The sequence below is a fragment of the Hippocampus zosterae genome, chromosome 6 (genome assembly GCF_025434085.1).
Source record: "Hippocampus zosterae strain Florida chromosome 6, ASM2543408v3, whole genome shotgun sequence".
NCBI classification, from domain to species: Eukaryota; Metazoa; Chordata; class Actinopteri; order Syngnathiformes; family Syngnathidae; genus Hippocampus; species Hippocampus zosterae.
The window spans coordinates 1,850,910-1,865,805 of NC_067456.1; the positions used below are offsets into that span (position 1 = coordinate 1,850,910).

General features: G+C 45.9%; 3 protein-coding genes and 1 long non-coding RNA gene across 6 annotated transcripts; 3 read left to right on the forward strand and 1 right to left on the reverse strand.

Moving 5' to 3' along the window:
* The first annotated feature begins 68 nt into the window (after positions 1–68).
* LOC127602701 (gastrula zinc finger protein XlCGF52.1-like) lies at positions 69–2,540 on the forward strand. Of its 2 annotated transcripts, none has more exons than XM_052069022.1 (2): positions 69–320; positions 964–2,540. In XM_052069022.1, the coding sequence occupies exons 1-2, from the start codon at positions 233–235 to the stop codon at positions 2,148–2,150; spliced, it is 1,275 nt and encodes a 424-aa protein (XP_051924982.1). In that variant the 5' UTR covers positions 69–232; the 3' UTR covers positions 2,151–2,540. The 2 variants fall into 2 exon arrangements, with proteins under 2 accessions (XP_051924982.1, XP_051924983.1); XM_052069023.1 differs by having other exon boundaries at positions 71–314; positions 964–2,538.
* Positions 2,234–2,808, reverse strand: LOC127602797 (uncharacterized). The gene is made up of 2 exons (XR_007962876.1): positions 2,675–2,808; positions 2,234–2,352 (listed from the first exon to the last, which is right to left on the reverse strand). It is a non-coding gene; the product is annotated as an uncharacterized LOC127602797 (long non-coding RNA).
* A 164-nt stretch (positions 2,809–2,972) lies between these two features.
* Positions 2,973–4,824, forward strand: LOC127602708 (gastrula zinc finger protein XlCGF8.2DB-like). Of its 2 annotated transcripts, none has more exons than XM_052069032.1 (2): positions 2,973–3,228; positions 3,594–4,824. In XM_052069032.1, the coding sequence occupies exons 1-2, from the start codon at positions 3,129–3,131 to the stop codon at positions 4,709–4,711; spliced, it is 1,218 nt and encodes a 405-aa protein (XP_051924992.1). In that variant the 5' UTR covers positions 2,973–3,128; the 3' UTR covers positions 4,712–4,824. The 2 variants fall into 2 exon arrangements, with proteins under 2 accessions (XP_051924992.1, XP_051924993.1); XM_052069033.1 differs by lacking the exon at positions 2,973–3,228 and adding an exon at positions 3,256–3,453.
* A 714-nt stretch (positions 4,825–5,538) lies between these two features.
* On the forward strand, positions 5,539–13,583 carry LOC127602101 (gastrula zinc finger protein xFG20-1-like). The gene is made up of 7 exons (XM_052067953.1): positions 5,539–5,780; positions 6,820–7,946; positions 9,018–9,216; positions 9,997–11,005; positions 11,829–11,925; positions 12,274–12,472; positions 12,793–13,583. Exons 1-7 carry the CDS (start codon positions 5,684–5,686, stop codon positions 13,578–13,580), a joined length of 3,516 nt encoding a protein of 1,171 aa, XP_051923913.1. The 5' UTR covers positions 5,539–5,683; the 3' UTR covers positions 13,581–13,583.
* The last annotated feature ends 1,313 nt before the right edge of the window (positions 13,584–14,896 follow it).

Below are 14,896 nucleotides of genomic sequence, written 5' to 3' on the forward strand. Positions count from 1 at the left end.
TCGCAAACGTGACAGCGGTCTTTTGTCAGTACCGCCGCAAGATGGCAGCCACGCGACGTGATTCATGTTTGGCTGCCGTAAAACTACCGTCGACGTCGGAAAAGGCGGAAGTGGAACACTAACAAGGTAATGCTCGGAAGGCGACGGCGATAAGTAAAGCGCGACGTCTTAAGTTGCGTTGAAGAAAACATCGAAACAGCTGGAGGACAATTTATTTGGGTGTCTTTCACTGATGGCGTCCCGGGACCAACTTTGTCGAGGGACGGAGGAGAACGAGCAACAGCGAGACGCCATTTTGCTGGCTCACATGAAAGGTGAAGGTGCGATAATGAGCGTTTACATGTTCGGTGTTCACTAGAACAGGTCGGGTTGCAGGGCAGAGACTATCATTTTCCTATTATGGCGTGGTGTTATTTCAAACACAACGGAGACTGAAGAATTCCCAGTGCGAATGCCGGGATCCTTTGTTGCAATGTTGATGTGGTTCTGGGGAACGTTTTCAGTGACGTACAGCTCCTACCGTGCTATACAGGGGGGTTAAAATGACCCTAAACGGTTTTGGGATCCTGGTTTGTCGTTTTGTAACACCGACTGGATCCAAGAAAGCATGAACCGGCAACAAATGCAAAGTGAATATAAACGGCGGCAGTTACAGTACATACGCAGAGGGAAGATAAGATAAGATATCCTTTATTCGTCCCACACTGGGGAAATTTACAAATGGAAAACAAAAGGAGAACCCAAATTAAAGTTTATTGATAATACAAAGACAGAAATTGGACCACAGTTAATATTAATGAATGGAGGGAGACCACAGTGGAATCTGTTCGGATCACCTTCAGAGCCTCCAGACAGTCAAGTCTTTGCTGACTTTAGTCGACAGGGCGGAATTGGGCGCAAACTCATCCAGACGATCTTGATATGTTTGTACTCATCTTCAACCGTTCTGCTTCTGTCCTACAGACGTCCAGCGGGTAACGGCTCACCATGAACAACTTCCCCCACAGACGCGAAAGGAGAGCTCCTGTTTGGAGCATCGGCAGTCCCCCCATGTCAAAGAGGAGGACGAGGAGGAGGAACCTCAGCCCGCCCACGTCAAAGAGGAAGAGGAGGAGTTTGATGTGAGCCAGCTGCCGCTGACCGTCTTCGTTGTGAAGATCGAAGACGACGGAGACGACGACGCGCAGCTTCATCGTCACAGTCCAGGTGGAGAGCAGTGTGGAGGAGCGCCACCTGGAACGCTCTCAGGCCCTCTGTCGCATCACGCCGCTGCCGAAGAGTGTTTCGAGAGTGGCGCGGACTACGCAGGGGACGGCAAACGCTCAAATAAATCTGAAAAAGAGACAACCCCGATCAAGACGAGCAGTCAAGCACGCGGGAGACATCAGGAGGATTTTGCCTGCTCTGTTTGTGGTCAAATGTTTTTGTACGAGAGTATTTTGAATGCACACATGCAGAAGCACACGGGAGAAAGACCTTTCTGTTGCTCAGTTTGCGGACAAAGGTTCATTAAAAAGTCGGAAATGAATCGACACCTGAGGACAACTCACAGAGGAGAAAAGCCCTTCGGGTGCACGGTTTGCGCTAAAACGTTCACCCAACAGATAAACATGGTCGAACACTTGAGAACACACACGGGAGAAAAACCTTTCACGTGCTCCGTTTGCGACAAAAGCTTTTCCATTAAGACGTACTTGAACAAGCACATGAGAACGCACACGGGAGAAAAACCTTTCGGCTGCTCCGTTTGCGAGAAAAGCTTTACCAATAAGTCTGACCTGAACAGACACACGCGGTCACATGCGGGAGTGAAACCTTTCAGTTGCTCAATTTGTGGCGACACATTTGCTGTAAGGGCCTCTCTGCTCGCGCACACATTGGCGCACACGGGACAAAAACATTTCACTTGCTCCGTTTGCGACAAAAGCTTTTCTATCAAGACCTACTTGAACAAACACATGAGAACGCACACCGGAGGGAAACCCTTCAGTTGCTCCGATTGTGACAAGAGCTTTGCAAATAAGTCCGATTTGAACCGACACACGAGGACGCACACGGGGGAGAAACCTTTCGCCTGCTCAATTTGTGGTAAAAACTTTTGTTATAAGTACAGTTTGACCGCACATATGCTGACACACAACAGACAATAAAAAGGTTTGCTGTCTATTTGTGCGAAAACATTGACAGGCTAGTCATCCAAATGTGTGTTGACCAGTCTTCTGAGCTTCGTGTGTTCGTTGTTTTGGACTTTTAACAATTGTGATGGTGTATTTTTTGTTTTAGAATTGCGTTGTGGGTGGATTCAAATACTGCCTCTGGACGGACAACAGTCACCACAAGTCATTGTTACATCTATGTCATAGAACAGGGGTGCCCATTAGGTAGATCCTGATCTACCGGTAGATCTAAGACAGGTCCCAAGTAGATCCGAGGAGTGTCGAGAAGAAAAAAAACAAATAACCATTTGTGTGTCTTTGTACATGTTAGTAATATATTTTTGTGTTAATATACACTGCACACTAATCAGTCTCATTTTCACAAAAAAAATATATTTAAAAAATAAAATAAAGCAGGTAAATCTTAAATTTGTGTGTGTGTGTGCGTACGCGCGCCGGTAAGGGTAGATCCCGTGAGGTTAGTTGATCAAAAAGTAGATCCAAAAAGTTTTTGGCACCCCTGTCATAGAACCATCCATAAACAGAGTCGGGCCTCTGTCCTGCATCTCTTTCCTTGTCTTCAATACCGTTCCAAGATGGCTACCGTGCGGCAGCATGGTTAACTATCATAAAGCCACCAACGAGGAAGAAACGGGCGGAAATTTGGATGTAAGGATACAAGTGTAAGATACCTATTTTGTCTTCTCACAATCTTTGCAATAAACAAGTTCGTTTTTCTGGCGTCTCTTCTTTTCCTGGGCTCATTTTGAGCCATCTTCAATACCAACGCAAGATGGCGGTCGCGCGCGTTGTGTGCTACCGCCGCAACATGGCGTCCACCATCGAAGAAAAAGGCGGAAGTTGATGCCGAGGCTTACGTTGGCAGATGTTGGCAGTTCGGGGTTGTCGAAGGAGCAAATTGTAGAAAGGGTTTGTAAGTAATCGAAAGTAAAAGATGGACTGTAAGAAAGAATGATGGCGTGTGCTGAGGGGCAACTTTGTCGAGCAAGAGAGGAGAACGGCCGACAACATCAGGGCGCCATTTTTTCTACTCCAATCGTGTACGTTCAAGGTCTGTTCTCCACTTTGAATGCATTAAATAAGGTAGTGTTCAGTTTAGTTGATTAGATGTAAATGGCACATTTGTTGAGACGTGTTCAAAATCCAGGAAGGTTTTTGTGTGTGGATGAAAAAAATACATTAGTGCAAAGGTGATGATTCTAGTTTTGAAGAAATAATCGCCGGAAACGATTCGAATAGGAGTGATCCAACCATGTAGCCTTCATGTTTACAAATGGTGAGATACTATATTCCTAACCACTGTTTAAACCTCGCACGCACCCATTTAGTGAGTTACGTGTTCCTTTGTTCAATCATATTTCATCCATAATAATTGTTGTTCATTAAGCATAGTTAAACTTTGCTCGTGTCCTGCAGATGTCCAGCAGCTGCTGGCTACAACCTCCAGTTGCGAGCTACCGCAGCCCCTCCACGTTAAAGAGGAAGCGGAGGAGCCACTACCCCCCCAAGTTAAAGAAGATGACCATCCACAGCCCCCCCATGTCAAAGTGGAAGAGGAGGAGTTTGACGTCAGCCACTTGCCGCTGAACGTCGTCATCGTAAAGCGCGAAGACGACAAAGACGAATTGGCCGAGTGGTCGCAACGTCATCGGCGCAGCCCGAGTGGAGGAGCGCCACTCGGCGAGCTCTCGGCTCCGATGTCCTGCAGTGACGATGGGGAAGATGCGAGCGATGTGGACTGCGAAGATCGGGACAAAGACTCCGAAAAGAAGATGGGTAAAGAACGTTTCGGGTGCTCGGTTTGCGGCAAAAGCTTTTTGTACAAGTGCATTTTGACCCGACACATGCGAAGGCACACGGGAGAAAAACCCTTCGGTTGCCTGGTTTGTGCGAAAAGATTTACTCAAAAGGTGCATATGGAATCACACGCCAGGACACACACGGGAGAGAAACCCTTCACTTGCTCAGTTTGTTCCAAAACGTTTGCCCAAAAAGGAACCATGAGTAGACACATGACGACACACGCGGGACGACCGCCGGACGAGCTTCCGGATCCACTCTCGCATGATGACGACACGACGGAACCTTTGAGGAGCCCAAACCCTTTGAATTGTTCAGTCTGCGGTGAGCGATTCCATCACAACGTGGCTTTGATTGCGCATGCGGCGATGCACGTGGGAGGAAAACCTTTCACATGCTCCATTTGCGCAAAAAGCTTTTCCCGCCGGCACCATTTGAAAGAGCACGTGTGGACGCACCGGGAGGAGAAGCGCTTCAGCTGCTCGGTTTGCGGCGAAGGCTTCAGGTACAAGCACAATTTGACGCCGCACATGAGGACGCATACGGGAGAAAAACCTTTCGCTTGCTCCGTTTGCCACGAGCGCTTCTCCCACAAGTACAACATGACGAGGCACATGGCGACGCACGCCAAAGAAAAACCTTTTAGTTGTTCAGTTTGCGGTGACACGTTTGCTCACAAGATCACTTGGATTTTACACAAGGCGACGCACACGCAGAAACACAACGGTGAATAAACGTCCATGTGGAACCTTTTTTTTTTGTTTGTTTGTTTAGCCTTTGATTTGATACTCAGAGGACTTCAGTCAAATGGATAAAAAAAATAAAATGGACAAATTAAGAAATATTATGGCTGGGTTAAACATTTGTTCAAGGCTTTTAATATCACTTCCTGTAAAGATGTATTTATTCCTAGAAAGAAATGTGGGTGCTGTCACAGATAAAATGAGTGAGTGACACACTTCTCCTATTTGTTTTTTTTTTCAAAGGAAAATTATGTTGCGTAAAAACGGTGCGATTGGTGTTTCATTGATGTCGGAAGTGTGCATGTGATCATAAATCGATGGGCTATCTTCACTTTCGAGTCCAAGGTAAAGAACACATGTCGTTGTTGTTATTCTATCCGTTCCGCGGAATCGAGAGCATGAGCGCCCTTTATTTTTTTGGGCATGTTCTAAATCAGGAGTGCCCATTAGGTAGATCCTGATCTACCGGTAGATCTAAGACAGGTCCCAAGTAGATCCGAGGAGTGCCGAGAAGAAAAAAAACAAACAACCATTTGTGTGTCTTTGTACATGTTAGTAATGTATTTTTTGTGTTAATATACACTGCACACTGTTCAGTCTCATTTTCACTAAAAAAATGTTAAAAAATAAAATAAAGCAGGTAAATCTTAAATTTTTGTGTGTGTGTGTGCGTGCGCGTGCCGGTAAGGGTAGATCCTGTGAGGTTAGTTGATCGAAAAGTAGATCTTCGATCCAAAAAGTTTGGGCACCACTGTTCTAAATCGTCTTCCTCTTACTGCCGCAAGAGGGCGGTCGTGTTGATTGTTAGCCAACAAAGAAGCACCAGCGAAGAAGACAAGGGAGAAAAGAGATAGAAGGTGGAACTCGCCGAATGGGTCGACGAGAACCCGAAGAGCGACGTGATATTTGTGCCGAAGAAAGCATCGAACTCGTTTGAATCTGTGGGTACTTTGCAAAGAAACGATGGCGTCTTACGAGGGGCGACTTTGTCGAGCGATGGAAGAGGACGAGCAAGAGCAGAACGACGTTTTCTCGCCTCCGGTCGTGCTGTACACCCAAGGTCAGTGTCCCGCACGCGGTGGGGGAACATACGCTACGGTATTGTTACTTTCACAACACAAAAACGCTCAGCGTCAAAAATTTAATGATCTGCACACAAACTATTGGACGTGGTCCAAAGGAAAGTCGGGCGTAGTACCGGGATTGACCTGTAAAGGGCAGCATTGTGCCACCGGAAACCCGGAGGAACCATTTCCACCCTTTGGCCTTCTGGCCGGAGGTTCTGTCGGATTCGTTTCTATTTTTTTTTTTGCTGCACGGATATGGCTAGGATGCTAATTACGATTGTTTTTGTTTTTAATAATAATAATAATACATTTTATTTGTGGGCGCCTTTCTAGAAACTCAAGGACACCTTACAACAAGCAGTTAAAATCACGAGGACAATGTTAAAAACGACATCAAATAAGAAAAAATAAATACAACAAAAATAAATAAAATAATGGTGTTAATGTGAAATTGGTTCCCGGAAACATCCCATAGCTTCTTTTTAACCAATATTGTAATCGCAGTTATTATCCATCCATCCATTGTCTGAGCCGCTTATCTTCACGAGGGAGGCTCTTCCGGCTGTCTTGGTCGGGGTACACCCTGAACTGATTGCCGGCAATTTATGGCACTTAACATATCAGTACTTTCACGGAATTGGTCTTCAGCAGACACGTAAGCAGTTTTCAGTGCTAAATTAAACGTTCAGATGAACGGTCGGGAAGACGAGTCAAGTCAGTCACCGTGTCGGGAACACATTTTTCAAAATAAAAGCCTAACACGGCATTCATGGCCATGTAGGATTTGACCATGAAGTTGGCTTTTGTCACCTTTTGTTGCTGCGATTAACTTGAGTTCTTCCTGTGTACACAAAAATAATCGGGTACCAAAGACCGGGGGAAAAAAATGAACCATGCTTTTTTTTTTTAAATTGAGGTACTCGAATTGCTTGAGGACTTGCTTCACCCTGAGTCTCAACTGTATTTCTTGATAAGATTAGGGTTCTTGAGTTGTATATTTAGTTTCTTTTGTTTGTTTCGTGTGTGTTCAAGATGGCCAAGAAGAACTTTTGCCGCAGCCCAACGTCATCGGGGCGGCAGCCGATCCTAAACTGCTCCACGTTAAGGAGGAAGAGGAGGAGATGGACGTCAGCCAGTTGCCGCTGAACGTCGTCGTGGTGAAGAGCGAGGACGACCAGGACGAGGCGTTTGACTTCTCGCAGCTTCATCAACGCAGTCCAAGCGGAGGCCCACCAGCAGACGACGACAACGACGACGACGGTGGCGACGACGTCACCCCCTCCCTACAGGATCCAACCGACGTGGAAGCGGACGCACGCGAGAGCGAGTTCATTTGCTCGGTTTGCGGGGAAAGCTTCATCGAGGCGGACAGGTTTCGCCACATGAAAACGCACAGCGGCGAGAAACTTTTCATCTGTTCCGTTTGCGGCCTGACGTTCAAAGAAAAGGTTGCCCTGATCGTGCACAAAATAACGCACACGGCGGAAAATCCGTTCACGTGCTCGGTTTGCGGCAAAGTCTATTTGATTAAAGACTACTTGAATAAGCACATGAAAATCCACACCGGAGAAAAACCTCACACTTGCTCCGCCTGCGGGGAGAAGTTTGCTCACAAGGCCACTCTGATCGCCCACACGGCGACGCACACGGGAGAGAAACCCTTCACGTGCTCCCTTTGCGACAAAAACTTTTCTTACAAGTCCGACTTGACCAAGCACATGAGAACGCACACGGGAGAAAAACCCTTCGGTTGCTCGGTGTGCGGCGAGAGGTTTGCCCGCAAGGTCTCGTTGATCGCGCACACGGCGGCGCACACGGGGGAAAAACCTTTCACGTGTTCCATTTGCGGCGAGAGCCTCTCCTATCGACACAGTTTGAACACGCACATGCGGACGCACACCGGAGAAAAACCTTTCACTTGCTCGGTTTGCGGCGAAAGCTTCGCCCGCAAAGAAAATCTGGTGGCGCACATGAGAAGACACACGGGAGAAAAGCCGTATACGTGTTCGCTGTGCGGGAAAAACTTTTCTCACAAGTCGGCCATGAGTAGACACCAGAGGGCCCACACCGACGAAAAAGCGTTGACGTGCACGCTTTGCGACGACAGGTTTTTGAAGAGGGCCGGTTTGACGGCGCACATGCGCAAACATAAGACAGAATGAAGGCTCGAAAACGTGGGATTGACGTCGGAATCGATTGAAGCGATCGTTTGTAAATACAGGAGCGTGTGCGCGGCACTCAGGGCAACCTTAGTCTGATCAGTATTTAAACCTTTGTTTTAAAATCATGTTTTCAATTAGCCTTAGCCAACATTACGACGTTAGCGTAGTAGTTGCGTGTCAGAATTCAATTAGTGTATTACTTTTGGTTGTCGCTGCTGTGTTTTTCGTTCCATGAAGTGTCATGTCCGAAAGGTTTTGTTAATAAATCACAATCTTGAAAATAAAAGCGCAGTCTGTTCAGATTCTGACAACATTTTTTGCAACTTTTCATTTGTCAAGTGCCAAACGTTGACTTGATCCGACACCTTGGAAAAAAAAAGCTAGCATTTGCCGTTAAGATCAATCGGTCTTGGCTATTATCAACTGTCTTCTCATGTAGTTGCTCAACAATTCCAACATCATCATCATCATCATTTTTATTCTTTGGCTTTTGACTCGACTTGGTATTAGTTTTTTTTTTGTGGGGGGGTGCTTTTTCCTTTGTTTGCTAGTCTTTGATTGTTTGTTGTTGTCTGACTTATTTTTGCGCTTGCAACAGCACTTTGTATACAGTGGTGGTTGTTTTAAAGTGCTCTGTAATACCAGGTTGAGGTGAGTTGAGTATACTCCTGGATTTCAACACTTTACGACTACTGTGTGGATAATAATAATAATAATAATTACTGCGTGGATATCAGGAATAAAGATGATCCGAGGAATCGAATTAATGACTGGCTGAAAACATCAACAAAGGGAGAGTTCCTTTTGGTGACCGAAAATATGCCTCCAGATAAATAGCACGTAATTATTATAACAATATAAGAAAAATGTCCTCGCTTAACGGCCCTTAACACGGTAAATATTTGTGTAAACTCAAATTTGAAAGATTTAACACGGTAGATAAAATTGAGGATGTTTTGTTTCTTCGGGCTCGGTGTAGACGCCTTTCAAAGATGGCTGCCTTCCTACTTCTTACGCATGCGCATTCACAGGCGTTGAAGAAGTGGGAGGGGGAGGGGCTTCAACCAGATACGTAAGAACGACGCGACAAACAACATGAAAATGTTGAAGGAGTTGGTGAGGAAGCGACTTCTTGCGGCCGCCGACGAAATCTTCGGCCTTTTTGAAAGCACCATCGCGTCGTACGAGGAGCAACTTTGTCGCGCCAGAGAGGAGAACGAGCGACAACGACGACTGGGCGACGTTTGGCCAAAAACTCGCGTCCAAGGTCTGGTCACGTTTACTCGACTTGTCCTTCGTGAACCAGTCAACACAGGAAAACGCACTACTTCATGAATTGGCGGTGACCATCATTGTTGACTAACTCTCGACTTTAGCAGCAAAGCAACATGTGATCGGAACATCGTCACATACTCGTGATGTCGCACTTTTTTGCCTTTCTTCAGTCAACTTAAATTCATTAATACTCTTAAATTCAGATAGATGGATGGATAGACAGATAAACATTTCTAGCTGAAATGCCGAGTGTGAGTGGAAAAGACTCAAGGAGTGAAATTTTTAAATCAACTTAACGGAGCGGAGGCAAACAGGCTGTCGCCTCACGGGGTAACGCTACAACAATTGGCCTCGATATTCCCCACTAAAGAATAAGAGATGAGAAAAAATGCCTCGCCCAAAACGCCGTAAATGGTTAAGAACGGGTTCGCGCGCTTCAAACGATCGATCACTAAATGATCAAGAATGCTGCAAAAGTCTAAATAAAGAAAATGTGCAGAGCCCTTGCAACAAGCACCCCACGCCTCGCTCTCGCGCTTATGTCATTTCAACCAAAAATCATTCCAAAGAGATATCCGACGGTCGTGGGTGGATTTGAATCGAAGAAAATGGAAAACGGATTTACTCTTGAACTTGAATTTAAAACTCCCAAACGAAACTAACTGCATATGACGTGTCTGGTATCATTTCATTCTCCTCGTGATCCATCCATCCATTATCTGTGAATGAAGTAAGGAGACCAACGAGCTCAATTGTGATTGTGTCCCCGCAGACCCGGATCAGCTGTCTCTGGTCATCAAAGAGGAAGAGGACACGACACGGTCCTCTCATGTCAAAGAAGAGGACGAGGAGGCTGACGTCGGCGAGTTGCCGCTCAATGTGGTGGTTGTGGTTAAGAGTGAAGACGACCAACAGTCCGGCTCACCCCAGGCTGATCTCCTCCGCTTTCCAAGTGGGGAGCGCCGCGGAGGATCACAACAACATATGCTCTTGCTTCCACTGTCTGAAAACGAACAACCTTTGAGGAGCGATGCAGATTGTGAAGATGACGACAATCGCTTCCCGCACTCCGAAAAGGACTCGACTGATATGAGATGTGCAACAGGTAAAAAAAGTTTCACCTGCTCGGTTTGCGGTAAAATATTTGCTCGGAAGGAACATATGAAAAAACACATGAGAACACATACCGGGGAAAAACCCTTTCGTTGCTCCGTTTGTGGTGAGGAATTTACTCAGAAAGTCTCTTTGACTGCGCACACGGCGACACACACGGGAGAAAAACCTTTCGCCTGCTCACTCTGCGGCGAAACCTATTCTTATAAGCACAGTTTGAACGCGCACATGCAGACACACACGGGAGAAAAACCCTTCTGTTGCTCCATTTGCGGGAAAAGATTCCCTCAAAAGCCAAACATGATCAAGCACATGAGGACGCACACGGGAGAGAAACCTTTTTGCTGCGCCGTTTGCGGTGACGCGTTTGCGCACAAGTTCTCCTTGAGTGTGCACATGCGGAAACACACGGGAGAGAAACCTTTCCGCTGCTCCGTGTGCAGCGACACCTTTGCCCACAGGTTCTCCTTAAATGTGCACATGCGGACGCACACGGGGGAGAAACCTTTCGGTTGTACGGTTTGCGGGAAAATCTTCTCCCAAAGGGCACACGTGGTCGCGCACATGAGAACTCACACTGGAGAAAAACCCTTCACCTGCTCCCTTTGTGATAAAAGCTACTTCAAGAAGTGCAGCTTGACGACACACATGCGGAAACACAACGGCGAGTGACCGCTTTGCGGCTTGGCGTCTGTCCTCAAATGACGGTTACATGCAATCTGCGCTGGACTTTAACCTCCCCTGTTTTGGAAGGCCCCATCTAAAAAAAGGTTTTTAGAATCGCTCTATTTATAGTTTAAACCATAGAAACCCCACAAACTGGGGCCCTGAAACTGTGTCGCATCATTTCCAACGTTACCCTTCAAAATAAATGTCTTACAGGTACACTTTTACAGCAAGTGCAGCAAAGACTCTCCATAACTGCCACTCAACCCAGGCTAAACTTAGCTCCCAGCTAACTTACAAAGCTTGGCTCACAAACACAAACACACACACACACAATGCAAATTGGTGTGGTTTTCAATGCAATACTGGAGTGAGTTTCCACCGAAAAAAACACCATTCAATTTGTTAATTGTAAATGGCTTTGATGAGAGTTGTGTGAGAGAGTTTGATCACTTGTGTGTGACATTTAGAGGTTTTTATAGTTGTGCTTTTACTGCACAGTGTAATGTCATCGCATATCCATATGCATTGGATTATCGAATTTTCATTACTGCACAGATTCTGAGCTCTTTGGATGTAGTGTGTCACCTTCGTTGCAATAAAGGCGATGAGATTACACTTGCCACGAGTCACGGACTCTCAAGTGAGTTGACTGTCTTGTGTACTGCGGCTAGGCAACCTTGTTGGATGACTGACGGCCGTAATTGACACGCTTTTGGTGAGTTGACTCGTACTATATTGTGTGTTTAGGAAAAATAATTGATTAAAAGCCTCACATAATTAAAAAGTTGCCCCAGTCGCGTCCTTTGAGAATGCCACACGTAGTTTGTCCAAAAACTGTTGGCCGTACAATCTCCGCGGCGAGTTTTACAAGTATTTGATCTTTATTTACAACGGAACGTTCAAAAAGAACGGCCAAGAGGTGACATACAAAAAGAAAAGAGACGGAGTTTCATATTACAAGAACTCCTTACACTGTATAGAACACAAACTCCAAGCTTTATATTCCTTCACATTTGTAAAAGAGATTTTAGAAGATAGTTTTGTTCACAGATGGATAATTGATGAACCGAAACAACGTTTTCAAAGCAACGGAAGTATGTGGTCCCTGTATAAATCAAATGCGGCGAGTCATTTTCCCTTTGTTTGTTGTTAATGGAATGTATTAAATAAAGAACCGATTTAAAACAACGAACCAAGATGGCGGCTGATCTGAGCATGCGCAGTGGCGGCTCCTCTCCTTCCGCTGCATGTTTTGGCCGCGAAATAGCCGAGCGGACGAAAAACGCTTGCTGTCAAAATGTTGAAGGAGTTTGTAAGGAAGCGACTCATGGCGGCCGCCGACGAAATCATCGAACTCTTTGAAAGCACCATCGCGTCGTACGCGGAGCAACTTTGTCGCGCCAGAGAGGAGAACGAGCGACACCGACGCCACCTGGAAGCCGTTCGCCCAAAAAGTCACATCCGAGGTATGCGCACGTTTCATAAACTTGTGTATTAGTGATCAAACACGCTAAGACTCAACCGTAAAAGGTCATTTTAGTCAACCGGAAGCGTTTTACAAAGACAAATGGACGACTCTCCATTTTTCTGTCTATGTATCTGCACGGTCGGTAATGTAAAGGCTGTTTGTCGTTTTTGACGTTTGTTTTTGTGTGTGTGAATTGAGGAATAATTTTCAAGGCGTTCGACATGCTCATTCTATTAATTTTTTTAAATGATAAAATTCCACAACGATTACAGCCACGCGTCACATCTCTACGACGAGGTTCCGATTTCTTTCCCGCAGACCAGGATCCGCAGCCTCCCTGCCTCAAAGAGGAAGAGGAGCATGTGGATGTCAGCAACATGCCGATCACTTTTGTCGCTGTGAAGAACGAAGACGACGAGGACAAGCCGCCCGAGTCGTCGTCGCAGATTCACCATCGCAGTCCAAGCGTAGGACCGGAAGCGAACGTGGCGGCGGACAACCACTTGGCGGCGCTCTCACATATCGAAGACACCGAGGAATCATCGAGGAGCGGCACGGACTGCGAAGGTGACGACAAACGCTCCAAAAAGGAAGCGCCGAAGCGTTTCGTCTGCTCGGTTTGTGGCGAAAAGTTCGCCCGCAAGTCAAACATGGCGGCGCACATGCGAACGCACACGGGGGAGAAACCTTTCTGTTGTTCCGTTTGCGGCGAAACTTTTGCGCGCAAGGTCTCCTTGACGGGACACGCCGTCACGCACACGGGAGAGAAACCTTTCACCTGCTCCGTTTGCGGCGAAAGATTTGCTTATAATTACAATTTGACCCGACACATGCACACGCACACGGGAGAAAAGCCCTTCACGTGCTCCGTTTGCGGGAAAATATTCAACCAGAGGGCCAATATGGTCGCGCACATGAGAACGCACACGGGAGAAAAACCTTTCCAGTGTTCACTTTGTGGCGATCGCTTTGCTCACCGCGTCTCGTTGATCGCGCACACGGCCACACACACGGGACAAAAGCCCTTTCTGTGCTCAGTTTGTGGCGAAAGTTTTTCTTATAAGTACAGTTTGACCGCACACATGCGCAAACATCAAGGACAGTGAAGGGGGGAAAAAAAATCCTGCCCAGTTTTGGAGACGTAAGTGGAAATGCCACGAATTTTCTCCTTCTGCTGTGACGTTTTTGGCCACTAGGGGGCATTTTAATACAGATAATGACATCAAGACACTTGCTTTGAGTCTTTTTTTTTGCAGAGCATAAAGAATACATGCCTGTGAGTATTGTTATATTGTCTGTAGATAGAGCGACCAGCTGTTTTCTGGTTTTTGGTCATGTGACGTTGGCAGGCTGAGCCCTGAGCAACTGTGATGTCCAGTTTTTCCAAGGTGACAAAGTGGAATCATCTTCAAATGATTCATTATTCTTAAGGCAATAGAGGAGTTTTTTTTTCAACTTCCTCAAGACAGCAAGTCCCTCTCTACCAAATATGAAGAAGATACTTTTAAAAATGATCGTTACACTTGCAAATATATATATATATATATATATATATACATTATAGTATTGTTGTTTATTTGTTTTTTTAACTCCACATTTCAATGTTATTGCGTGTATTATTCTCTGAGAAGGATTATAGTATTTGATTTTTTTTCCCTGAACAGCCTTAACTCGTCAAAAGTTGGTTTTGTGTTCTTCCAATAAAGAGTGTAGAGATGCCGACCTCTCTGAGAGTCTTGTTTTGTTCTTTTTCAATGCTCTTGCACTGAAAGGGAGAGTTCTTATTCAACTCTAATTCAATGCCTTGAATGTTAAGGAAGGTAAAATTTTATACCTCACCGGGGACCATTCGCTACAAGCTTAACTGAGTACATTTGATTCATCTATTGTTTGACAGGCGCAAAATTCGTTTTTGATTAGTTTGTCCCCAAAGCCATACCGTTGATACTTTTAAATATGGCTGCGTGGTGTGGGCAAACTATGCGCATGCGCATTTCGGATTGTATCGCCTCTGCTGAAGAGACAAAGGCAGGAAGTTAATGTCGCTTGGAGACGACGCGTACATAAAAGCATCTAAAATGTTGAAGGAATTGGTAAGGGAGCGACTGGTTGCGGCCGCCGACGAAATCTTTGGCCTGTTTGAAAGCGCCATCGCGTCGTACGAGGAGCAACTTCGTCGAGCGAGAGAAGAGAACGAAGGACAACGACGACAGCTGGAAGCTGTTTACAAAAGTCACATGCATGAACAAAACAAAAGGCCTTGTTGTAAAATATTTCTAAATCTTGCGTCCTTGCGTGACCTCCAATGGACAAAATTAGAAACAACACACGTTTGGAGAATTTGGCCAAAATCGTCCTGTCCGGCCGAATTGGACTCCGTGATGGGCCAGTTACGGCCCGCGGGCCATATGTTTGACACCAA